This window comes from Notechis scutatus, chromosome 11, assembly GCF_049901735.1.
Source record: "Notechis scutatus isolate UNSWTSFEM ecotype Mainland chromosome 11, rNotScu1.2, whole genome shotgun sequence".
NCBI classification, from domain to species: Eukaryota; Metazoa; Chordata; class Lepidosauria; order Squamata; family Elapidae; genus Notechis; species Notechis scutatus.
Genome location: NC_142019.1, coordinates 1,008,444 through 1,034,061, shown reverse-complemented (window position 1 = coordinate 1,034,061; position 25,618 = coordinate 1,008,444). Strand labels below are relative to the sequence as shown.

At 44.2% G+C, this 25,618-nt stretch overlaps 1 protein-coding gene and 1 long non-coding RNA gene across 4 annotated transcripts; one reads left to right on the top strand and one right to left on the bottom strand.

The window, feature by feature from the left end:
• The first annotated feature begins 924 nt into the window (after positions 1-924).
• On the top strand, positions 925-23,751 carry PSTPIP1 (proline-serine-threonine phosphatase interacting protein 1). Of its 3 annotated transcripts, none has more exons than XM_087972471.1 (15): positions 925-1,424; positions 7,845-7,945; positions 10,281-10,355; positions 15,533-15,567; positions 16,641-16,747; positions 17,184-17,246; positions 17,335-17,433; positions 17,594-17,639; positions 17,967-18,046; positions 19,314-19,412; positions 19,550-19,646; positions 20,976-21,066; positions 21,652-21,722; positions 22,330-22,427; positions 23,213-23,751. In XM_087972471.1, the coding sequence occupies exons 1-15, from the start codon at positions 1,314-1,316 to the stop codon at positions 23,342-23,344; spliced, it is 1,305 nt and encodes a 434-aa protein (XP_087828597.1). In that variant the 5' UTR covers positions 925-1,313; the 3' UTR covers positions 23,345-23,751. The 3 variants fall into 3 exon arrangements, with proteins under 3 accessions (XP_087828597.1, XP_087828599.1, XP_087828598.1); XM_087972473.1 differs by lacking the exon at positions 925-1,424 and adding an exon at positions 6,670-6,811; XM_087972472.1 differs by lacking the exons at positions 925-1,424; positions 7,845-7,945 and adding an exon at positions 9,561-9,695.
• On the bottom strand, positions 16,794-25,396 carry LOC148129674 (uncharacterized). Its single transcript, XR_015750756.1, has 2 exons — positions 25,303-25,396; positions 16,794-17,655 (listed from the first exon to the last, which is right to left on the bottom strand). It is a non-coding gene; the product is annotated as an uncharacterized LOC148129674 (long non-coding RNA).
• Between the last annotated feature and the right edge of the window lie 222 nt (positions 25,397-25,618).

Here is a 25,618-nt window from a genome sequence, read left to right as displayed (position 1 = left end):
ATCTCCAATAGCCTACCCTGTCTCAAGGAAATTTGGGATCTTTTCCCCCTTGATGCCGGCCTTATTTTGTCCTCAACGCTGCATTTTTCTTAAAAAATGGTCTCCATCCCTTATTCTCTCGCTGCACGGTTTCCTCGGCTTAGCAATCATTCCAACTTAGCATTCCAAGTCCCAACAGCCCTGGAAAAAGGGACTTGCAACCGTTGGTCCTCCCGCTTACAACGGCCATAGCGTCCCCACGGTCGTATCGTCCGAATTCAGGCCCTTGGCAACCCTTAAATCCTTCCTACGTATGCTGTCATAACTTGAAGCGGTCGCAAGTCAAGGGCCTGCTAGAAACCTTGTCCAGAAGACTCTCGGTTGCTCCAAATAATCCGTATTTTGGGGGTTTGAATCTACGGCATGAAAATATCGACCCCTGGGGGCAGCGCGAATGGAGACCGCAGTGGGTGGCACTCAATTTCCTGGCACAGTAAGGACCCCCCACCCGCCCCCGAGTCATTATGAAGATGAATCTCTTTACGTCTGCTAGCAACTAACTTTGGAACTCCCCTTTACTTCCTGCCACAGAGGAAATGCAACTATTTTGCTTTCATAGTTCGTTTTCTTACCCAAACCACCTTTTCTGCCTCTTTGAGAGACCCGGCAGAGGATAAAGCGCTTTTTAGACCAACGCATGAGCCGAAATTCAAGGGAGCCGTGCGCCTATTCACCCTTGTTGCAAAGCGATACCAATTGTGTGGCACAGACACAACTTGAGCAACACACAGCCTGAAGGCTTCATCCTCGGTGCATTTCCTTCGCTCGACGGAGGTGTGAAACGTTTTGCTCTTGCACCAACGCTGAGCTGGTCACACTCCCCTTCTGCGCCTCTTTCCCGTAGATGCAAATGCAAAAAAAAAATATGCAAAAGGTTTCCAGCACACACACACACCCCCTTACACACCTGCCGTGCTGCTTTCTGCGGTCCGCAAGGCACATCCAACCCTTAAGGAGTCTCTCCCTGGACAGTTCCTCCACCTGCCATCCCAGTTGCCTCCCTTTTGCCTTCTGGAGCGTTAACCGGTTGGAAGGAAGTGTCTTGTTTCCACCCAGCGGATGGCGACAACGTCTGTGCTTTCCACACACTTGGTGAGAGGCACACTTCTCGGCCCAAAGCGAAAGGAGTTTGACATCAGCCCCGGAGAGGTGGGGCAAGAGGAAGGGAGAGCTTTGAGGTTTGGGGGTGTGCTTTTCCACTTTCAGTAGCGAGTGGCCCTGCTCAGCTTCATTAAACCATCCCTTGACCAGCCGAGTTCCAGAGGAGCGTGTGCATGCACGCACAACACATACACACACACACAGAGCAGCCGGGTGCCTCTTTCACACAGCTTCGCCCTACAGATCCAAGGATGACGCACCTGCAGTTTAAAGATGCCTTCTGGGTAAGTGCCAACAAATTGCGTTCTGATTTCCAGAGGTGGTAATTTTGCAAACAGCTGGCCCAATTCTTTGTATGGGAGATGTTTCAGGGGGGTGGTGTTATGGTTATTCGGGGCAAATGGAACAGAACTGGTTGAGCGCTTCTAAACAACCACCCAAAACCTCCAGTCCAGGAAGACTGGGCTAAGAACTGAAGAAAAAAAAAAAACCTTTTTATTTGTTCCAACTCATTGGGTAGCTTTCTTTTTTTAATTCCAGTTATTGCTTTATTTCTCCAAGGCAAAAGGTTGGTTTAATATCCCTCCCAAAGCAGAGCTGAATTATTATTATTATTTTAACAGTACAACTGGAATTGTGTCTGTCTACCGTAAAATGCTAGGGCAGACCCAGAGGCTTAGCTGGTGGTTTATGCAAAATGCAGATGTATGACGCAAATGTTCCCCCACACCCTGGTGCTTGGGCCTCACCCCTGAAGGTTGCAAAACCACCTCTGGGTGGTTGCAAGAGTTAAGAAGAGGGTGTCTTTTGGGAAGGCCCACAGAGGGGATTGGTGGAAAGAGAGGTTTTTCTCCTGGGGTTCTTCTCCGGCTGTTGGGTGCTGGGCACCATCTAATTTCTGGACCTTGGAGAGATCCTTGAAAGTGCATGGATGTGTCAGTGGATTTTTGAAAGGGAGTCGGTCTACGCTTGGGCATTGACCATACCTAGAATCTTCTGCCAAGGTGCAAGGGAGATGAAGGTGGCGTGGATGCAGCAACGTTGAACCCTTGGTGTTGGATCTCAGGTTATTTCTGGTCTACATCAATCTGCAGAGACTTAGCTTCACACCTGAGGTTCCTTGGTTGTTTGTTGAGAGAAAACACCTTGGCTCATCCATGTCTCCTGGAAGAGACTCTAGAAAGAGTGCAGAGAAGAGCAACCAGGATGATGAGGGGACTGGAGGCTAAAACATACGATGAACAGTTGCAGGAACTGGGCCTGGCTAGTCTAGTGAAGAGAAGGACCAGGGGAGACAGGATAGCAGTCTTCCAATATTTGAGGAGCTGCCACAAAGAGGAAAAGGGGGTCAAGCTATTTTCTAAATCACTTGAAGGCCAGACAAGGAACAATGGATGGAAACTGAACAAGGAGAGATTCAACCTGAAAATGAGACATTTTCTGACGTTGAGAACAATCAACCCACGGAACAGAAGTTGCCTTCAGAAGTTGTGGGAGCTTCATCACTGGAGGCTTTCAAGAAGAGACTGGACTGCCATCTGTCAGAAATGGTGCAGGGTCTCCTACTTGAGCAGGGGGTTGGACTAGATGACCTACAAGGTCCCTTCCCACTCTGTTAATCTGTTAATCCTTGTCTCCAGGGTTGAAGACAAGGCTGTAACCACCATGCTGAGTTTAGTTTGGGTGGAAGCCAGTTCAGAGGTGGTTGTTAGCAGAGTCAGCCTTACAGAACTGGTTGTTGGGTGGCCTGTAAGGTTTTCTCATAAATGGAGCACTCTAAAGGCAGAAGAAGATCCCTGAGTAAGACTTTATGAATTGCCGACGGGCATCTTTTTCAGTTCGTATTTTGCTGACTTGATGGTTTTGTTAAAACTAGCTGGCCGGGCTTGAGCGAGTTCTTGATCCTTCCGCCCATCACTTCATTCTAGATAAAAATGAGGCAGTGCTTTTTTCTCCCCAGTGAATGGCTTGATTTGAGTTCTGCCACTTTTTGCTCTCACTTGTCTGTTCCGTTTCTGCATCCATCAGCCGTTTTTTTAAATGTGCAAAGGGTGTGGTTTTATCCTTATCCCATTGTCGCATGTCCATCTTTTGATGTGCTTTGGTTTCTCAAATGTGCAATGGGAGCAGGATTATTTGCATTTTTAAAATGAATTTTGCACGACAGCTTTTTTTTTTTTTTTTAAATAACTGTTTTGTGATATGCTAAAGTGGGGTACAAAACCGTTTACGTTAGGCAAGATGTACTCAAAAGCATGCAGAATTTTGCAAAAGCTATATACAAATACATGGATACAAGCATATATGCACACATACATACTGTATGTGTGTTTGTTTTTCACCTGGCTTTATTATTTTTATAAATAACTCAAGGCCGCAAATATACATACCGGTGATATTCCTTCCTCCTTGGATAAAACACATAGATGCAGATGAAGATACATACGTGCACCAGTTTTACCAAAAGCCATGTCCTGTGGACAATTTATTAGATAAATTACATTCAATGTTTATATCAATTGCTGCTGGTTTTTTCCCCACTTTCTTCTTTGCATGGCTTTTAAACATTCCCCAGCACTTTCTCTGAATAATAATTAATAATAATTAATAATAATTAATAATAATAATAATAATAATTAATAATAATTAATAATAATAATAATAATAATAATAATAATAATAATAATAATAATAATAATAATAATAATAATAATAATAATAATAATAATAATAATAATAATATGCTAGGATTAGGTTTATGGCAGGGGCCCCAAACTTGGCAACTTTAAGACTTGTGGACTGCAACTCCCAGAATTCTCCAGGTAGCATAGCTGGCTGGAGAATTCTGGGAGTTGAAGTCCACAAGTCTTAAAGTGCCAAGTTTGGGGACCTGTGGCTTACGGGGTCTGCTTTTCGTAAAGCCTCTCTCTCTATATGTACAGAATGCATATTTCTCAATATATATGGGTGCATATGGGAGTGTATACCTCTATCAAACTGATACAGAAATGGGAGGTGGGAAAAAAACAAAAACCCAGGAAAATGAGATGGTGAGAGAAAGTGAGACCAGTCTAGGCATTCATCCCTAGGTGAAACACACACCTTAGGTCTGGTTTGCGTGTTAAAATATGCATTTTGCTCTACGTTTGAAGTGGAGTATTGCAACATTTGGAGGAATTGCAAAAAAATAAAATAAAAAACAACCCACAACAAAACTGGAACAAGCACCAGGGCAGGCAAAGTTTGAATAATGGGGAGATGACAAAACTTTTTGCAAGGGATCTGGGAGAAGGCGTACTTCCATTTCCCCCCCTCTCTCATATTTTCCCCCCAGGGAGGTGAGGCCCTCCTTTGACATCAAACCTGTGCCTATTTAAGGCTGCAGCGTTTCTAGCGTAGTAGAAAGGCAGGAAACCACCCCACCGAAGATGCTTGGCGGTTGCAGTTCCAGGCAGCCCTTGTGGTTTGCACAGAAGAGGCTGGGGGTAGGAGGGGGTGGGAAACTGCCTCGGTCCAATAATGAAAGGCTGCGAGAAGGAGAGGGAGGCGCTGCCGTCGAGGAGGTGAGGGAGGGTTCGTGAGATGGAGGAGCCCTGAATTTGGACCATTGGATGGGTCAGGAGGACTTAAGCCCGAAGAAGAGTGCACTCATTGGGGGAGGGAGGGCTGACTTTGGGTGGTTGGTGGGTTAGTCTTCTGGTCTGTGATCTCTCTTTTCCTCCTCCTCCTTTCCATCTCTCTCTCTGGCTGTCTCTTCCGATCTACTTGATGGTTTATCTCGGTCTTTCTCAACCTGAGAACTTTTAAGATATGTGGACTTCATTCCCAGAATTCCCCAGCAAGCCATTCTTAGGAGTTGAAGTTCACACATTTTAAAGTTCCTAAGGTTTAGAAACATTGGTCTGTCTATTCAGTCCATCCATCCATCCATCCATCCATCCAGCCAGCCAGCCAGCCAGCCAGCCAGCTATCATCTTCTGTCATCTTGCATCCTCTTTCACATCCATCCATCCGTCCGTCCATCTAGCTATCATCTTCTGTCATCTTGTATCCTTTCCCATCCATCCATCCATCCATCCATCCGTCTGTCCATCCATCTAGCTATCATCTTCTGTCATCTTGTATCCTTTCCCATCCATCCATCCATCCATCCATCCATCCATCCATCTAGCTATCTTCTGTCATCTTGTATCCTTTCCCATCCATCCATCCATCCATCCATTCATCCGTCTGTCCATCCATCTAGCTATCATCTTCTGTCATCTTGTATCCTCTTTCACATCCATCCATCCATCCATCTATACATCTGTCCATCCATCCATCATCTTGTATGCTCTTTCACATCCATCCATCCATCGATCCATCCAACTATCTTCTGTCATCTTGTATCCCCTTTCACATCCATCCATCCATCCATCCGTCCATCCATCCACCCATCTAGCTATCATCTTCTGTCATCTTGTATCCTCTTTCACAACTATCCATCCTTCCATCTATACATCCATCCATCCGTCCGTCCATCCATCCATCTAGCTATCATCTTGTCATCTTGTATCCTCTTTCACATCCATCCATCCATCTGTCCGTCCACCCACCCACCCATCCATCCATCTGACTATCTTCTTTCATCTTGTATCCTCTTTCCCATTCATCCATCCATCCATCCATCTTTCCTCCCCTCCCGCTCTCTCTTTCTCTCTCTTTCTCTCTCCAGCACTATCTATCAAACTATCTTCGGAAGCCCAAAGCCAAAGGGAAGACGAATCTGAGTTGAACTTGACATCTGATACCTGCATAGACATAATCACACTGTCAATATTGGTAAAGCGATACTCCGGGGGTATTAAAAAATTACCTCATGGGTTCAGAAATTGTCCATCCTGTTGGGGCTGTACATACTGTATATTGAAATGTATGAAAAATATATATATGATAAAATAGGAAACTGTAATGCACATCTACGTGCTCAGATCCACCAGATTCAAGATGATTCATTTCTCCCCATTTGGATGCAAAAGGTCTTATAGTTATAGTTTCCAGTGGAGTGGCTTGTGGGCATGGTTGGAGGAGGTGGAGGAAGAGGCTGGTAGAACCCTGTGATTTTAAACATGGGATCAACAGAGAACCCCAGATTTAGACATTGATCTCCTGAAGGTGCTGAGAAAACCACTTGGCCAGACCTCTTCCCCTGGAGAGGAAGTCCAGAGATCCAGAAAGGTCTGGGTCAGAGGTCTCCAACCTTGGCAACTTGAAGACTTGTGGACTTTAACTCCCAGAATTCTCCAGCCAGCAGAGCTGGCTGGAGAATTCTGGGAGTTAAAGTCCACAAGTCTTCAAGTTGCCAAGGTTGGAAACCCCTGGTCTAAGTGAATGACGTGCCCGACTCAGAAGAAGGCAGTTTTGCACGTCCCTGAATCCCCCAAAATGAGGATGACTCTTCTCCTGGAAAAAGGCTGTTGTTCAGTCCTTTGACTTGACGCTGCTGACTCAACCAGCCCAAAGCAGCCTTGAAGACCGTTGGGTGAAGAAGTCACATTTGCCTGACCCGCGTCTCAACGGCAAGTTCTCCGGCCTGGCTGGGGTGTCCGTGGGCAAGCAGTCTCACGCAACCCTCCGGGTGGTGAAGGCTCCAGCTTTTTTGCAAGCCAACGTTTGGATGGCAAACACATCTGTAGGTTTTTTTTGTGTGTGTGTGTGTGTGTGTCTTCTTTTTGTGCTTCTTGGCAAAACCCGATTTTCATTGATCCAATGTTCCTTCTTGGAATGGTGGCTAGGAAATATTTGGATGGGGAATGCTTGGGAGTTGTAGCCCACCCATCTTAAAAGGTGCCAAGGTTGAGAAGTGCTACTCTGGAGCCACCATGGTTGTATTAATGCAATTCTCTGGACCTTGAATCAACTTGGAATTGAAGTGGTTGCTTGCCCTGTAGGTATGTTTAGATCCGAAGATGGAAACTTGGTAGTTAGGGAAAAATCATGGTTGGATAATATTGGCTTAGAAGAAATCAGGAGGACACAGCCAACGACCCTTGGCATTGATCAGAGGGGTCAGCAGTGACTAAGAAGGTCTTTGAGGGTGATGTGGTTAGCTGGCAGCAGGTGCGGATGGCTGAGGAGAGAGAGGACTCGGATGAGGGTCCAGGATCATTCGGGAGTGGACTGCTGCCTTCAGAGATTGTGGGGGCTGGCAGCAGAGATGAGGAGGTTCCCGAAGAGCCCGTGCCAAGTGTGTGCGCGTGCAGGATTGCTCGCAGGCAAGAGCAGCTACAACAGCACGGACGACTCGGGAGTAAGGCTGCAAGGTAATGGCCCCTCCTTCAAGCAGATAAAAGCCAGGTGTGAAACAAACGAACGTACTTTGCAGAAGGCAAAGACGTTTTGAAACTCCACCTCGTGGACATTCCAGTATCCTGGGTTTGTATTTAAAGATTCTTGTATTGCAAATTATTCCTTGTCTGTTATCTTTTGACGTCTCGCACAGCTTGGCAAGGCTTGTGTTTATCACAGCTAATTATTTTGCAGAAGCATTAAAAGGTGTCTGTTCCTTTTGGATTGTGTTTGATTTGTTGGAAAAGGGCGTGGGTCAGAACAGAGGGAGGTTTCTGCTCATCTCAAATGGAGTCTGGAAATGCAGGAAAGAGAAGGCGGTAGAATGGCGAGAGCTGATGGATCGTCCATTGTGGTTGATTTTTTTCCCCCCCTAGTGCAAAGAATTCACTCTTCACTCTGGATACGAAGTGCTCCTGCAGCGTTTGCTGGATGGAAGGAAAATGTGCAAAGACATGGAAGATTTGATTAAGCAAAGGTAAATGAGAAGCGTGGGAAGGGGGGAGGGGGACAATGGGAGAGGGAGTTGTGTCAAGGCTTTGAAAGTTGTGTTTTGCTCATACATCCGTAAATGGATCTCAATCAGATTCCCCAGTTGGTTCTCCTCCCTTGGTGGGATTTAAACTTTCAAGAATGGTCACCCGTATGGACACTGGATGCCAGCTGTCAAATACTGGCAGATGTTTTTCCAATCAACTCAATTCTCAATATTATAATATAGTCCTTGATTTACACAATGGGTATGGGAACCAGAATTTCCACGGCTAAGCAAGGAGGTTTTGAAGTGAATCGTGCCTGGATTTTGACTTTTTGGGCCATCATTGTTAAGCAAATCATTGTTAATCACACAGCCAGAAATTCTGTTCCCCAATTGTGGTTATAAGACTATATATATATAAGAGAAGGACCAGGGGAGACAGGAGAGCAGTCTTCCAATATTTGAGAGGCTGCCCCAGAGAGGAGGAGGGGGGTCAAGCTATTTTCTAAAGCATCCGAAGGCCAGACAAGGAACAATGGATGGAAAGTGAACAAGGAGAGATTTAACCTGGAAACAAGGAGAAACTTTCTGACAGTGAGAATAATCGATCAATTGAACAGAAGTTGCCTTCAGAAGTTGTGGGAGCTTCATTACTGGAAGCTTTCAAGAGGAGACTGGACTGCCATCTGTCAGAAATGGTGTAAGGCAGGGGTCCTCAACCACCGTCCGCGGACCGGTACCGGTCCGCTGAACAAGTCCTACCGGGCGCTGGCTTGTTAAGCGCCGCCATCTTTTTTTGATGAAAGTGCTTCCGGTGAGCTTTTCCGGTAGAAAGCTCACCAGAAGCACGTTTTCATAAAAAAGATGGTGCCAACGCTCGGTGAGCTTTTCCGGGTAGAAAGCTCACCGGAAGCACGCTTTCATCAAAAAGATGGCGCCAGCGCTTCGGTGAGCTTTTCCGGTAGAAAGCTCACCGGAAGCACGCTTTCATCAAAAAAGATGGCGCCAGCGCTTCCGGTGAGCTTTTCCGGAGAAAGCCATTTCTACCCGAAAAGCTCACTGGCAGCCGCTTATCATTTTTTTGATGAAAAGTGCTCCGTGAGGTCACCGGAAGCACTTTTTCATCAAAAAGATGGCGGCGCCCAGCTGATGCCGGTGCCGGGCGGGCGCCCAGCTGATGCCGGTACCGGGCCGCAGCGTAAAAAGGTTGGGGATCACTGGTGTAAGGTCTCCTGCTTGGGCGGGGGGTTGGATTAGATGACCTACAAGGTCCCTTCCAACTCTGTTAATCTGTTATATCCGCTTAAGGGACGAATTTGAAGGCGTTCATCAGATGTCTTCAGATTTGGAGAAGTCTATGTCTAAATTATCACATATTCAGGGTGTATGGAAAACAAATGAATCATCTCAAAGTCTAAAGCGACCCGGGATTTGCCTCTCACCAGAGCTATTTTAGACGTCGTGAGTAAAGATTTCTGAGGCCCGATGGAAAAGCTGCCTTCATCTTGGAGTTTAGTGGGCTGGAAATGTTGTGGAGAGGGGGGAGGAGGAGGAGGAGGAGGAGGAAGAGGAGGAGGCGGCGGCATCTCAGAGCAATTTTGAAGAGCTTTGGATCCAGTGGCTCCCTTAGAGGGAGAGGATGGGGATGAGATGACCAGGGTGGAGGACACCCTTTGCAGCACAAGATCGCTTTCAATCCAGACCAAAGGATCTCCCCTCAGAAGAAGGTTTCAAATGAGGAGAGAAAAATGTAAGCTGTCTCCTTTCTTCCAATCCACACTCTTCGGATCTCTAGATGATGATGATGGTTAGATTTTTTTAGCCCACTGCTGAGATCACAAACGTTGGAACTTCTTGAGAAGTAATCCAGTTGGGTGGGGAAAAAAATATTCAACCTTCCAGGTGGGCACCTGTCTTCCTAGAAGAGAAACAACTTAGGTGGCTTCAGCATCTACCAAGACACCACTGTGGAGCTGTATTTCATGCAAACCTTCCCTCTCAGGACAGATGGTGGGAAAGGCAGTGGAGACCCTACCCATGGAGCAACACTGGGTTTGAGCTCACAGGAGCACTTGATGTGGATCAAGCAGAAGGCATCAGAGAAAGTTCGGTTCATCTTCTGTTTCATCCCACCATGGCCTCCAAAGAAGGTGACCCTTCTTATCAAGCAGGCCATCATCAAGTTCTTCCCTTGCCATCTTGTATGGCTTTTGAGACCTTGCCTAGTCAATCCTCATATTTGTTCATTACATACCACCGGAAGGGTGGAGTTCAGAAACAGATGGAAGCCCAACATGGTTTGAGTTGCAAATATAAATGAGATTTTATTTAACAGGGCCCAGGCTGAAGAACGTTACGGGAAGGAGTTGGTTCAGATCGCCCGGAAAGCAGGAGGTCAAAGCGAAATCAAGTAAGTCCATTTCGGTGTCACGTAAAAACCAATTATTTATTTGTTTATATTAAAAGTCTATGTTAAGTTATGAATTGATGGTTAGGACTCGTATCTAAGGGTTGATAGAATGTAAGAACCAGGATTGGCAGTAGCTAGTATTATTGACAAGATTATTTGGGTGGCTTTCAGTTAGCATTGGTTGAATTTCCATCGTTAAGTCATGATGATCATAACTTGACACTTATGTGACCTGATTTTGTGACTGTTTTGTAGTGGTTGTTAAGTGACTACCGCAATTGTTAAGTGAATGAGGAAATTATTAAGCGAACACAGTGTGTTCCTATGGATGTTTTTGACCCGTGCTGGCTGGGAGTTGAAGTCCACTTATCTCAAAGTTGCCACAGTTGAGAAGTAGCCGCTTGTCTATTCCTGCACTGAGCTGAAGGTTGAATCAGAAGACCTCCTGGGTGCATTCCATGATTCTATGACCCATCTGTTATGGACACCATGGCATCCATCTCCTCTAGGAAACCCAATCCTGGGTGGTGTATGGAAATTACGACAGCCTTCATTAGCCACAGCTGAGAAGAGAGTTTAAAAGAGATGCATGCTGAGTGTGGCAGCTTCTAGGAGCAAATGTGAGTTTATCTTGTGTTGACTTTGCTTATCTGTGTTCCTGGCATCTTCCCAACTGGGTTGAATTACTGCCATTCCTTCATGCCTGGAATTCCTTCTCTTGCCCTGCCAAACTAATTCCCTCAGTTTGGCTTGATTGGACTTATAGTTACAGTTTTTGTTGACCATGTTTTGGACTTGATTCTCTGCAGTCAAAGACTGTTCCTGGGGGAGTTTTTCTCCAGCCCAGAAGGTAACCAGGACATTGGGGGCAAAGTTGGAGCTAATAAAGGGACCCTTATTGATTAGCTGACTGGGTTGCCTTGGTGCCACGCCCCTTTGGGTCATCACAAGAACCACAGGCATGGAAGGCACCTTGGAGGTCTTCTGTTCCAACCTTCTGCTCAGCGCAGGCTCCGTTTGTCCAGCTGTCTTCGAACTCCACAGGGTGAGGGCTAGTTATGACCCTTCAGTGTCCAGAATCACTTGTTTGAGATGGGCAGCTATAGAAATTGAATGGGAAGTGAATCCTTCCAAAGTTTAGCTTGCAAAGAAAGGACACACAGGTTTCTCCCAACAGAAAGAATCCCAACCACCGGACAAAAATGGGAGTTAGCAGATGCCATTAGAGTTTCATTTCTTCAGGGTTTCTAATGCAGCCGAAGCGATACAAATTCTGACTCATAATAACAGGAAAAATAGATCTGCTGGTCTACTGTATATACTTCCTGTGCCAACATGCTTTATATAGAATCATAGCTGCAAAAGGAGTGGGCGGAGGAGGTGGTTGATCTGTTTCCTATTCATTGCAAGATTCATCCCTGCAAGAAACCAATTTCGGTTTAGATCCAGTAAATGATGGGGTGAGGTCTTAAAACCAACTGTTGTCCACCCCAGTGGGACTTCACTTGAGAGCTGAAGTCCAACTGGAGACTGGAGGCTAAAACATATCAAGAACGGTTGCTGGAATTGGGTAGGTCTAGTTTGATGAAAAGAAGCAGTAGGGGAGACATGATAGCAGTCTTCCAATATCGCAGGGGCTGCCCCAAAGAAGAGGGAGTCAAGCTATTCTCCAAAGCACCTGAAGGCAGGACAAGAAGCAACGGATGGAAACTCATCAAGGAGAGAAGCAACTTAGAACTAAGGAGAAATTTCCTGACTGGGAGAACATTTAATCAGCGGAACAACTTGCCACTAGAAGCTGTAGGTGCTTCATCACTGGAGGTTTCCAAGAAGAGATTGGACAGCTATTCATTCTGAAATGGTCTAGGGTTCCCTGCTCAAGCAGGGGCTGGACTAGAAGACCTCCAAGGTCCCTTCCAATTCTTTTATTCTATTCTATTCTGAACAGTGTTACCATGAAAAAGCAAGCTTGAAGAAGACAAGTAGTTCTTGATTTATGACCACAACTGGGGGTCATATTTCCAGTCATCTTGATACTACAAGTAGCCCTAGCGGACACATCTGGGGCTGGAATTTCCATTGCTAAGCAAGGCAGTTGTTAAGTGAGACGTGTCTGATTTTACAACTATTTTTGCCATGGTTCTTAAGCGAGGGCCGGTCATAAGTTACTTTTCTCAGAGCTGTTTTAACTTTGTACAGTCATTCAACAAATGGTTATAAGTCAAGGATCAGGATCAAACCTATTTGGGCTGCAAAACTCTAGCTAACCACCAGAGGGCAGAAGCACGAGTTTTCTATATTCTTTTAGTACCTTCTAGTGGTCGTATGGAGTTTTGCAAATCAGATATGGTAGAAGCAGAATATCTCAAGTGCTGGAACTTGGCTCCCTAGGAAGTTTTTTTTAATGGAAGGTCAGGTATTTCTCCTTTCCATTGTACAACGCACAATGTGCGGTCAACAAGATTAGTTTTTCTTGGACGGAGGCTTTCTTCCTCCTCTATAAACTGACCCTGAAGATTGTTTTGAAGTTTTTTCTTTGCAAAACTTTTCCTCTTTCCCTGAAGAGAACCAGGCTGCATTCTTCATAATGTCTTGCTTAGCTTGTGCAAGCAAGCAAAATATTGTAGTGCTACAATCGGGCATCCTAAGTTTCTTGAGAGTGCAAAAATAGTAACAATAATTTAGTACTGCACGAAGTAATGAATTTGGCAGTTGAAGCCCCATATCTTAAAGCTGCCAAGGTTGAGAAATGCTGGGATAGGATGGCATCAGGGACCGATGATTGTGGGCCCAGATTTCTCTGTTTTGGTGTTACTGGTTCCTATGTTTTCTTAAGTTTTAGCGGTACTTACATGTATGGTGTTCGGCTTGGTTCGGGTATTTTCCCACGTCATTGTAGTTGTTCTTTTAAAGTTGTAGCAACGTTTCAGCAGAATCTCATCTGCCATCATCAGGCTTCTGTATTGTGTCCGTCTATATATATATATATATATATATAAAGACAAAGACTCAATTCACAAAACTACTGATATCAGTTCCTGTTTGGTTTGGGGGCATAAAATGAGAAGTTATTAATGGTTCCTTGGCAACAAAAGGAACAAATAGTCCCAAATTACTGTACATGGGGAGTTTAACATCTCCCATTGTACACAAACCGACTTCCTATATTTTGCATAAGGGTAGCATAACGTAGGTCATGCTGCATTTTGAAAAATTAGAAAGCTTCACTTCTACTCCTAAAAATTAGCTTGCAGAATGCAAAAGAGGCAAGCAGAATAAGTGATGGATGGATTTATTTATTTTTGGCTGAGAGGAATGATTGCCTTCTCCGCAGATAAATTTGTCAGAGCAAATATCATACAAAGGATCATTTTTTAGCTACGCGTTTCCTCTTTGAGGGAAGGGATTGTGTAAACCTTGAAGCAATATAAGGCTTGGGCAATATTTTAAGGGAATCTGTCTGTCCCTTTCTTGCATCACAAAGCCCATCACAATCTGTTCCCAACGAGGGTGACACCAAGAGGATGAAACTTGTTGTGATGTCAACCATGCAACCTCAGTGATTTTTGTGATTCCGTGTTGCATGAAAAAGCACAAGGGACAGAATTGGCATTGCAGTGTTGAGGTGCATTTTTGCTTTTTGGTCTCCCCCTGCAAGGGCCTACGTTTTCCCCCCGCCCCCAAATTTTATGTTGGTTTATGATCGAAATAAAGATTTGAATTGATTTTCAAAGTTCTTTAGTCACAAAATGGTTACACAATTGTTGCAAAGAAGAGGGAGTCAAGCTATTCTCCAAAGCACCTGAAGGATGGAGAAGCAACGGATGGAAAGTAATCAAGGAGAGAATCAAGCTAAAACTAAGAAGAAATTTCCTGACAGTGAGAACAATTAATCAGTGGAACAACTTGCCTCTAGAAGTTGTGCGTGCTCCAACACAGGAAGGAGATTGGACAACTTGTTTGTCTGAAATAGTATAGGGTTTCATACTTGAACAGAGGGTGGGACGAGAAGACCTCAAACGTCCCTTCCAATTCTGTTATTCTGTTGTGATACAATATCTATAATCATTTCCTGTGAAAGAGAAATAAATTTAAACACCGAGGCCAAAATGCTAGAAAACCCTCGAAGTTTAAGCTGTTAAAAGAGTTCAGATCTAAACTCAGGCCACTTCTCGCAAAAGGCTGTAAGAAGATGTGATGGTGTAACATACTCACTTGACATATAAAATTTATTAGTGCTGTAGTTGAGAAAAAAACAATCACTTCTTCCTCAAAAGTCCACAATGGACTTTTGTTCTTGAATGATAATGTACTGTATCTAGAAGTTAAATGAACCTTAGTTCATCACTGACCTGACACCTGCAGGATGAATCCAGTGGTTACATGCGGTTAGTTAATGTGAATTTAATAAAAAGTTCAAAAGATACCACAAGGGGGCATTAAAGAAACACAAGAAACACATTTTATAAATCATTTTCATCAGGAGAAAAATAAACCTAAATGGAAATAATGTCTGTTGATAGGGATGGAAAAAGCACATGGGGACCAAGGTTTACTCAACTCACAGCCTCAGCAAGCACTGAATGAATACGCTAAATAGGAAGGAAATTAAACTGATTTAAAGACTGTTCCAATTAAACGGATTCATTGCTAAAAGCTTATACTGCAGGAATCTTCTGAACTCCTGGTCAGAACCTGCTTGGAGTTAGTTAAGGATCAATGGAATTTAAGGAGGGGGGTTGGACTTAATTTGGTTGTGGCTACATAGGGATTCTAAACTGAGCTCTCTCTTAACTTTTTACTGGTAGGGCCTTCTCCTACCAATATTAAACCTTTCACTTGGACTATTAGAAGAAAGATTAAAGGCTTTTCTTGGACTTTTATTTATTTTATATTTGCATTTGTCTTATGTAATGGAGAAGTTTGATGTTGCCCGAAGATAGATAGATAGACAGACAGACAGACTGACCATATACTTGTGGTGGTGAACATTTGAAAACTGGCTTTGAATATTTTCTGAAAATTGCTTTTATGGATGGTGGGATTGTGGTCTTCTCCAGCCCTGGATGTCTAGAAATGTTGACACATTCCTGTTCTTGGAAATGTAATAGAGAACTTCAAGTTTGACGAAACTTTGGACAGGAAGGAAATTGATGAGTTTTGTTCTCTCTCCTCAGCACTTTAAAGGCTTCGTTTGAAATCCTAAAACTCCGTAAGTATATTAGCAAGTTCTATTTGGGATATTTCTAACTCCCTCTGGCAGCAAAATTAACGATTTTTAGAGAGTTTGTCTTTGAGAAGAATCTGGACAAATTCATACAGTGTTTAGGAAAAGACAGCTTCCTACTTTATGCTGATGGGCTTTAAGATTGAGTAAGGAGTGGCCAATTTTCACCACATATTCAATTTGAATTGCAGAACTCAGGCTAGCACCTAGATGGTGGAAGAGAGTGAGTGTTTTCTGTACTCTTTTAGTGCCCCCTAGTGGTGGAGTAGGAGAATGCTATCAATAGCAAAGGAGACGCCCAGAAATGAAGGAGAGGAAAATGGACTTTTGTTGAGTTGTATATAAAGGATATAAAGCCTCAGTGTTGCGTCAACCACATTTTGGAGTCTTCCCTCAGATTTCCCTGAACCTCTGATGAAAGTGCAGGATATCCATTCCCAGAATCCCTTATATCGGTTGGGGAGATTCTGGGAGCTGACGTTTCAGACATCTGGAAGGCACCCAATTGCCTAACTCTGTGTATATAAATTAAATGCTTTTGTAAATAATTAGAAATGCAATCACTGAACTAAGTTCACTTATAAAGGAGTATATTTGTAGCTAAGCGTTGACGTGAAAGGTTGTTTGGTGCTCTCTTGAGTTTTCTTGTTTTCTTGTAGACAATTCATTACCAAACTAGGTAACTCATCAGGACTAGAAGGGAGTGGAGTTTGCGCTTTTCTCTTCTAGTACTGATAAAGTTACCTAGCTGAGTCATCAAAGGTCTACAAGAAAACAAGCAAGCTCAGAGACCACCAAGGACCTCTCAAGTTCACTTAGCTTAGAATGTCTCAGAGGAGTCTAGAGGATTAAAATGGAGGCCAGGTTTTTTTTTTCACCTGTATGATGCGCATAGCATGCCCCCTCCAAAAGGGAGAGGGATTCCATCACCTGGACGCTCCCGTGTGTTGATGCTTGTTGTCCCCCTCACCCCAGAAGCCCCCTTAACCCAGGTAAGCAATGTTCCACGTCAAGAGGCAAGATATCAGGAAAAAGAACTCTCTGCATTTCATCCACAGAAATTGAAAGCGTGGGCAACTCTCATATCCAGCTGGCCCTCATGTTGAAAGAGGAACTAAAAGCCTTAGAAGAATTCCGAGAAAGGCAGAAGGAACAACGGAAAAAGGTGAGGCAGAAGCCGGAGCTTCCACGGGTAGAACAAATCAACACGATTTCTTTTTATCTATTAAACACATTTACGATGGTCATTGGGTGCGGTTCCAAAGGCTTTCAAGATTCGTTGATCCTGCCTTATTTCCATAAAGAACTTCCTTGGACACCCAAGCTTCTTCCTTGAGCGGTCCCCAAAAACGGTAGAGCCCCCCGCGTGGAAAATCTGCCTTGGGAATAGGACTTTGATAAATAGTTGGGACAGTGGTGGGATTCAACTGGTGTAACAACTGGATCGGTGAGCGCGCGATTTGCTAACTAATCGCCGGAACTACCGGTTCACTCGAACCAGTACAAACCGGCTGAATCCCACCCCCTGTAGTTGGACAGCTGGGTTCCCAGCTCTTGTGGAAGGCAAAAAATGACGATAGTTAATGCCATCCTTTTTGCAGTACGAGAGCACAATGGAACGAATACACAAGAACAAGCTCTTAATGTTCAAGAAAACCATGGAGGTAAGGAACTCGCTCTTGGAGGAGAAGATGTTTATACGGGAAGTCCTTGATTTACGACCGTAAATTGTGCAAATTTTTCTGCGTGCAGTCCAAGAAGGCCTACGATCAGAAATGTAAAGATGCTGATGAGGCTGAGCAGGCATTTGAGAAGATAAGTGCTATTGGAAACCAGAAACAAATAGAAAAGGTATCTCCAAGTTTCTTTTTTCTTTCCTTTCTTTCTCTCCTTGTCTTCCTTCCTTCCTTTCTTCTTCCTCCTTTTCTTCTTCCATTTCTTCCTTCCTTCCATTCCTTCTTTCCTTCCTTCCCTCCCTTCCCATACCAATGTTCTTTTTTTCACCTTCCAGAGCCAGACCAAAGCAAAACAGTCCAGAGACTCTGCCAATGAAGCAGGTAACATTTTAAGCACCTATGAAAACAAGAGAAACACACTTTATGAATCTCTGTGATGGCATCTCCCAGGCCTCCATTTTAACCATTTTAAAGCTCCAAGTACTAAATATCTGAATAAACCAAAAATGCAGTTGTACTGTTCATTAAAAACAGAGTAAAAGGCTGACTTGCAATTCAACATTTTGGAGGAATCTTCTCCAGATAAGCTCTTCTCACTTCACGATATCTTTTTTTTATCAACGAACCGCAGCATAGGTTCACTTTATCAATGAACCCGCAAAACACGAACCCTTCTGTAATTGCACTGCTTTGCTTTTTCTCATGCAGAAAGTGTGTATAAGCAGAACATTGAGATACTAGACAAGACAAGGACCACGTGGGAACAAGAACATGTTAGTACTTGCGAGGTAAGAAGCTGTTGTGTTCAATCAACGGAGAATTGATAAGGTTTGACCTTGATCATGTTGAGATGCTACTGGAGGTCTCTTTCCTCTCATCCAAGGGTGGACAATCAGGCACGTTCAACATGGCTTCTCTTGAAACACCCAACAGATGACCAGCTTGTTCAACCAAGTATTTGCTTCTCAGATACGGCCATAGTTGGCTTGCATCCCAATTCTTTTCATCACCCATCATAGTAAGGTATAGAATGTTTTATGGAGGTTGGCTTTAGGGATGTGGTTCCCAAACTCTGCGGGATGATACAGCAATACTTGACATCTGTTGGACACCATGCAAATTAAAAGCTTGGAGGCACCATTAAAAGCTAAAAAGATACCAAGTGTGCCAAGAACTGAGAAAGCTTGGAAACTTCTGGCTTTGGGTCTGTGGAGATCCTCAGTCATCCAGGTCCTGGTTCCTTTTTCAAAAGGCTTTTTCCCTGAAGATGTTTTGCTTCTCGTCCAAGAAGTTGCTTCTTCAGAACTGAAGAAGCTTCTTGGACGAGAAGTGAAAGGTCTTCAAGGAAAAACAAAGATTTTGAAAAAAAAAAAGAAAGAAAGAAAACACCCAGCTTGGGACAAAATAAAATTCTAAGAATTGCGATTGATAGAATATTTATTTCACTAGGCGAATATTATCAGTTCAATCATCAGCCATCATCAGTGTAGTTTATGGCTTCAGCCTGCTGTATGAAGCTGGCCAATTTTGGTCTATAAACCATGTTTTTTTGGCTTAGCTCGGTGTTATCATATTTTATGACAGGATCCATAACCCTTTGTCGGAAATGGTGTAGGGTTTCCTGCCTGAGCAGGGGGTTGGACTAGAAGACCTCCAAGGTCCCTTCCAACTGTTCTTCTCTTCTCTTCTCTTCTCTTCTCTATTCTTTCCTATTTCTATTCCATTCCATATTTTCTATGCTATTCTATATTTTCTATTCCATTCCATTCTGTATTTTCTATTCTATTCTGTTCTGTTCTGTTCTATTCTATTCTATTCTATTATTTCCTATTCTATTCTATTTCCTATTCCTGTTCTATTCTATTCTATTCTATTCTATTCTATTCTATTCTATTCTGTTCTGTTCTGTTCTGTTCCATTCCATTCCATTCCATTCCATTCCATTCCATTCCGGTCTATTTTCTCTTCTCTTTTCTTCTCCCTTCCCTTCTCTATTCTCTTCTAGTCCATTCCATTCCATTGATCTTTACACACACACACCCCTTATTTAACTAGGCTTTCCAGCTTCAGGAATGCGATCGGATCACTATCCTACGGAATTCTCTCTGGGTTCATTGCAATCAACTCTCTATGCAGTGTGTGAAAGACGATGAGGTAAGAGAAGGCCCAGTGGAGGCAGTCCTTGGCTTACAAACAGTTCAACCACTAGAGAATTTGCTTTAAAAGCGATAAGCGAGAGCGCCTTTCAAATAAATTGACTTCCTCCCCCACCCCCTTTTTTTTCCCCGAAGCTTTATGAAGAGGTTCGGGTAAGCCTGGAAAACTGCAACGTGGAGTCCGATATGAACGCCTTCGTTCAGAATAAGATGACGGGAACGGAACCACCAGGTCTCTCTGCACAGAACTGCTGTTTTCTTCATTGTATCTTGAAAAAGAGAATGACAGCTGGAATATAATAAATAGGTCTAGGGCAGGGGTCCCCAAACTTGGCAACTTTTAAGACTTGCGGACTTCAACTCCCAGAATGCTGGAGAATTCTGGGAGTTGAAGTCCACAAGTCTTAAAAGTTGCCAAGTTTGGAGACCTCTGGTCTAGGGTGAGTGTCAGCAACCTGTGGCTCTAGAGCCATATGCGGCTCTTTGGGCCCTGTGCTGTGGCTCCCTTGTTGGATGATCCCACCACTGGCTGGCCACACCCCTCGCCCTCCCCTCCCATTCACTCCCTATCTGGACTGAGAAGGTAACACACAAAAAACAGAAATGAGAGGGAGGGAGGGAGTGGGACTGAGAGAGGGAGAGAGAGAGAGAGACCCATTTCCCAAGAAAACACCGGGAGCCACAAAACCAGGGTAGGTGTGGCGGGTGTGTGTGTGTGTGTGTCATGTGACTGGGTGGGAGTGACATTGAGTTGGCCATGCCCACCCAGGTTTTGAGGCTCCCGATGTTTTTTCTTTTCTGTGGGAAATGGTTCCAAATGGCTTTGTGTCAGGGCTCCAACAAATCCACCCCCATTCAAATCGTAAGTCTCTAGCCGCATCTCTGAGAGTAAAAAAAAAAAAAAAAGATTTATTAGGAGTGACCATGTCGGCGTTTCCTGGTTGCAGCCGACACTAAAATACATCATTCATTTCCTCCTTGACCCTGGTCTTCCCCACACCCCATGGATGTATATTCTCCAATGGGACACATCCATAGCTCTCCAGTAATAATCTTGCGCACCAACAGCTTCGGCTGCCTAGCAATTATCTGAAGCATTTAAGGAATGCCCTACTTTCCCCCCCTCGCTTTCTGCTGGCAACTAAAAAGACCAAAGAAGTATTTTTTAGTTGACATTTTGAGTGTTTAAGGTTGCAGACCAGGGGGAAACTTTCACTTATAGAAGATGCTGAGTTGAGTCTCTCCTAACCTTGGGACGACCATCTTTGGCTGTGAATTTGGGGAGAGCTCCTGGAGAAGGACACCCAGACTCAAACCCGTCTTTTAGAGGGTGAAAACTGTATCCCTGATTAAATGCGGAAATTTTAAAGAAAACAAGGTTGACTAGGACCCACAAGATTGACTTATTCTTGACCGGCACGAGATTTCTGGGGGTGGTGGAAAATCACTGATGGCGTTACGTAGCTGGGTCGTGAGACGCTGCAAGAAAAACACCAAGCGCAGAGTGCACCAAAACCACCCCAGTCACATTTTTCTGTCCCTCTTCTTGTTTCTGAAACAGCCGCCATCGGCTACGAGAATTATTACGAGAGAACTGGACCCATGAAGAATTCCAACAGCCCAACAACCCAGAGTTGCGGAATGATGAAAAGGTAAAATTATCATTAGGATGGCTGTTTTCCATTAATGGGTGGAACTTTGGCACTTAGTTCCACCAGTTGTCATAAGCTGCCTTGGAGTAGCTGTTTCCCTTCCTTTAGTGAGAACCAAGAAAAATTTCCAACACATGAGCTAAATTAAGGAGAGAAGGGCAAAGTGAGGACATCCATCCGCTTCTTGTGACCTTCTGAAGTGGTGTTTGGCCAACTGCTGTAGAGAAGGTCTGCCTGAAAATGCATTATTTATTTATTTATTATGGCTGCTGTTCTCTAAAATACCCCTGAGGGGCACATACCAGAAATAAAATATCCAAACACTGACAAATGCGTGTTGCAATAGCATTAACGAAGGAGTTAAAAAGGTGGCGTCAAAATGTGTGTGTGTGTGTTGCAATGCACATTAAAAATAAAATAAAATAAAGTCGGGCTTTCATCATCTGTTTAGGGCTGTTAGCTTGGCTGGTTTTGTCTCCCTTGTCCCAAATCTTGTCCTTCAGAGCCAAGTTTTGCTCTTAGTTGAAAACCGAGAGGGAGTGGTGTCATTGAAAAGCTCAGGGCATATTTCTTATTGATCCACAGGTTCTCCGACTTGTTGCATGGCAGCACACGAAATGCTCCGGATAACATTATTTCCACAATAACCCCAACTGGTAAGGTTGGCTTTTCCAGGGAGAAATGCAGTAATGTCTTAGGTCCCAGCATCCTTGTGTTAAATCAGGTTCTGCTAAAGGGGTGGAGTGTTGCTCTGTGGGAACATCCAAAAATTCCCCTTTTTTTCTTTCCTTTTTGGCTTTCAAGTTGGGCTAAGCCCATCTCCCTAAGCCTCCCCCCATTCCTGGAAACTACATATAGCCACCCTAACAACAGACCAATTTTCAGGAAACGTAGTGCAAGAAAACTTCTTAGGATGGAGACTTGTCAACCTGGTTTGGGGAAAAGAAAGGCAGAATTCAGTTTGTCTGAAACAGATCTGTCGCCTTTCAAATGTGCTTTTCTTTTTTTTTTTATTTAAATATCTCTGGTTTTTCTTTTTTTCCAAAGTAGCAGCTGGTGAAATTTTTAGAAACAGAAATAGTTCGTTTGTGTTAGGTGGCACCACCTAGGCGGTAAGAGACGGATTTTAGAAATAGGAATGGTGACGCCGTTGTAATACATTCTCTGGACTTCTGGCTGGAAAAAGATATAAAACTTTGGAGTTTGGGTAAAAAATTTTTGATTCTGCCAGGAGTTAATTCCATTTTTTATTTTTTTTTGCAGCTGATCAAAGGGCGGACGGTGTCTATGCAGCAATTCATGTGGACGCCAACGCTGCCATGGACCATGATTACAGAGTTCTCTATGACTACACGGCCCAGGTAAGCCTCAAATCCTTGTTTAGGCAGCGTCCTTAAACAAAAGAGTATTTGTTACTCCGGAGTAACTCTCAGGGATCATCACTGAAAGTTACTCTTCTTCTTTTAATGACCCCATAATGACCCCATAATGACACCCTTGCGGGGTGGAGTCTGGGCAACTGAATGGAGCTGAGTGTTTACTGGCCAGATGCCCTTCCTGTTGCTAATGAGGAGTTTTGTTCGGCAGATAGATTCTCAGTGTGAATATACTGAGAAATATTTCTAAGTTATTCTGAACGTATATCATCATTCTAAGTTATCCTGAAGACTCCAAATTAGCTCGATTTTTACAGATAGCCCTCAACTAGTGAAAGCAGCCCTGAAAAAAGTGACTTATGACCGTTTTCCACACTTACGTCCGTTTTCCACACTTATATGACTGTTGCAACATCCCTCTGGTCATGTGATCAAAATTCAGAGGAGAGACTGACTCATATTTATGACGGTTTCAGTGTCCTGAGGTCCTGCGATCCCCTTTCGTGACCTTCTGACAAGCAAAGTCAGTGGGGAAGCCAGATTCACGCAACCGTGTCTCTAGTCTAGTTTTAACAACTCACTGAACAACTATGGCCAAGAAAGATCATAAAATGGGGCAAAACTAACGGAACTGTCTCGCTTAGCAACGAAAATTTGGGACTCAATCGTGGTCGCAAGTGAAGGACTGCCTGCATGTTAATTCCATCTTAACCTTTGCATTTTACCTGAAGAGATTTTTTCCCCATTTCTTTCCATTATTCCTCTTCCAGAACGAGGACGAGCTGGACATACGAGCGGGTGACATTGTCAACATCATTGAAGCCGGCGAGGATGGCTGGTGGACCGTAGAACTGGAGGGGCAGCAAGGATTTGTGCCCGGCTCCTATCTGGAGAGACTTTGATGGGAAGAACCCTTCCCGAGCGCTACCTTTTTTTATCAGCTAGAAATCTTTTTTAAAAAATCAAGTTTTTCCCTCTTTGCACGTGGCAGACGAAGAGCTACGATTATGCTCTTTATTTTAACATAAACGCCACCCTGCCTTTTAATTTTTTTTGAAGGACAATTATCAAAGAAAAGACATCCAAACTTGTGCTGATTTTCTCACCCTAGAAATGTTATATGTTCCCAAAGGTTTTATTTGCCTTGCTAAATCCAGCTACCCGTCCGATCCCATCAATGTTTTGGTAGAACCTTGACCGGTTTTCTACACGGCAATTTTTTTTCCAAAACTGTCTTTGCCATGCTCCATTGACGTTGGTGGAGTCAGAAACACCGTGGACTTTATAATAAATGATTGATTAAAGTGCATGTTTTGAAATGATTAAGATCTTGATTCCAGAAACAACGCTTTCATTTCTTTTTCGCTCTGGGTGAAACCACGGCGGACTTACAAACCATCCTTTCTCTAGGGTTGCAATTCCGTTTTTGATTCAGGGTGGAGCGGAGGGTGGGTGGATCCGTCCTAAATGCTACCATCTCAGATTCTCAGCTCTTCGCAGAAAATGCATCTGCAAATTGTTCTAGCAGTGCACACACGAGCAACATTTGAAGTTTTAGCAGCTGACAATCTGACCCCAAATCGAGAAAAGGAAGTTTCTCAAAAAAAAATAAACACAAGATCTCTCCGGAGAGTTCTTTCGTTGCATTCAATATTGTCAAGACCTTTTATACGATGTTTCAGTTTGAACACACTGGTGGGCAGAAATGATGGCAGGAGTTAATATTCAGTATTACACCTATTATTTATCTGCTGCAACCTGTAACTGCACTAGCCATTTATGACCCCCTCCCCCAAATCATCTGGTTCCTAACTGCCCGCCTTGGGGGTGTCCAAAGTTGGCAACTTTTTAAGACTCGTGGACTCCAACTCCCAGAATTCCCCAGCCGGCCAAGATTGGATACCCCTTACTTAATGATTGCAGTTCCACAAAAATGCTGTTTTTCACATAACTGTCGTAAATTGCAAATAATTGTAAATGACTCCCTCTCTCCCAATTTTTTTTAATGTGATTCTGGAGGGCTGCGTCACAACTTTAAATCCTGGTTATAAGTACCTGCTTTGGGGTCAGTTCTAACTTTAAATGGTCATTACGCAGCCTGTCGTAAATCAAGGACTACCCGTGTGTTACGCAGGGAATTCTCCAGAAAGCACCCTAGTAGGATCACCAACCTTGTCCTTTCTTCTTCCTTGAGCAAGTGTGATCACCCTCCCTTGCAATCCCCCTCTAGTAACCAAGCTTAACGTTTCTTGCTTATTAATACCACAAGGAGTTGATTAGGCAACCGGCTCCCCCTTGGTCTCCTTTGCACCACTTGATTCCTTCATGCCGAAGAGGCCGCTAGTAAGACATCCTTTACCGCCAGAAACCAGTTAAGTGGGATGGCTTGTCGGGGGTTTTTGTAACCGGTTTGATGGATGGTGGGAGGAGAGGGGGCTGCCTGAAAAGGAGACCTTTACTTTGGGGTAAAGTATCGTGCTGCAGGGGGTGGGGTGGGGTGGGGTGAACCCCAAGGCTGGACCTCGTGGGAAAGCGGCAACCTTTAACCCCTCCCTTCTCCACCGGTGGCTTTGTCTGGTCACGTGGGCTCCCAGACGTGGGAATGAAACCGCTGCCTTTCAACGGAGAAGAGCAGGCCCTTCAGATCTCATTGTCAAAAGCGAGAGGGATTTGCAAAATCTGGGGCTCAGCTAAGCTGGAGAAACCCAGGGGAGGATGTCTTTCGGGGCAGGAAATACCTCTCTCTTTCTTACAAACTGTCGATTTCTCACCGCAGTAGGTTGGGTTTTTTTTTTTTTTTGCAGCCAATGTCCTTGACTTTGTGGTGCAAAACCAAGGGGAGAACACGACCTACGTAAACCTTTTAAAATGCCGCAGCTCCAGCTCGATCAGGGTCCTAGTCGACTGCTTATCTTTCGACAGGGACACCAACTGCGGCCGTCTTTTCGCATTTCTATGGAGTTAAAAAAAAAAAAAACCAAGTGAGGAAACGGCCACCGAAGGGACGTTAAACACGAGACACGTAAGCCCAGCGGGAAAAGTCTTCCTGGGCGTCAGGAGGATTTGGAGGTAGAAGGGGGTTCGGGTCCCTGGGCCGGCGGCCCTGGGGGCCCTGGTGGGTGGGGGCCTGGGGCGCGGCCCCGGCCTTGGGCTGGATGGGGATTTGGGAGGGCTGA

Excerpts from the sequence above, each read along its gene's own strand:
- PSTPIP1 (XM_087972471.1), top strand. The coding sequence starts at position 1,314 with ATGCACGCACAACACATACACACACACACAGAGCAGCCGGGTGCCTCT. Across the intron at positions 1,425-7,844 it reads AGTTTAAAGATGCCTTCTGG|TGCAAAGAATTCACTCTTCA; the intron begins GTAAGTGCCAAC and ends TTCCCCCCCTAG. Across the intron at positions 21,067-21,651 it reads AGTTGCGGAATGATGAAAAG|GTTCTCCGACTTGTTGCATG; the intron begins GTAAAATTATCA and ends ATTGATCCACAG.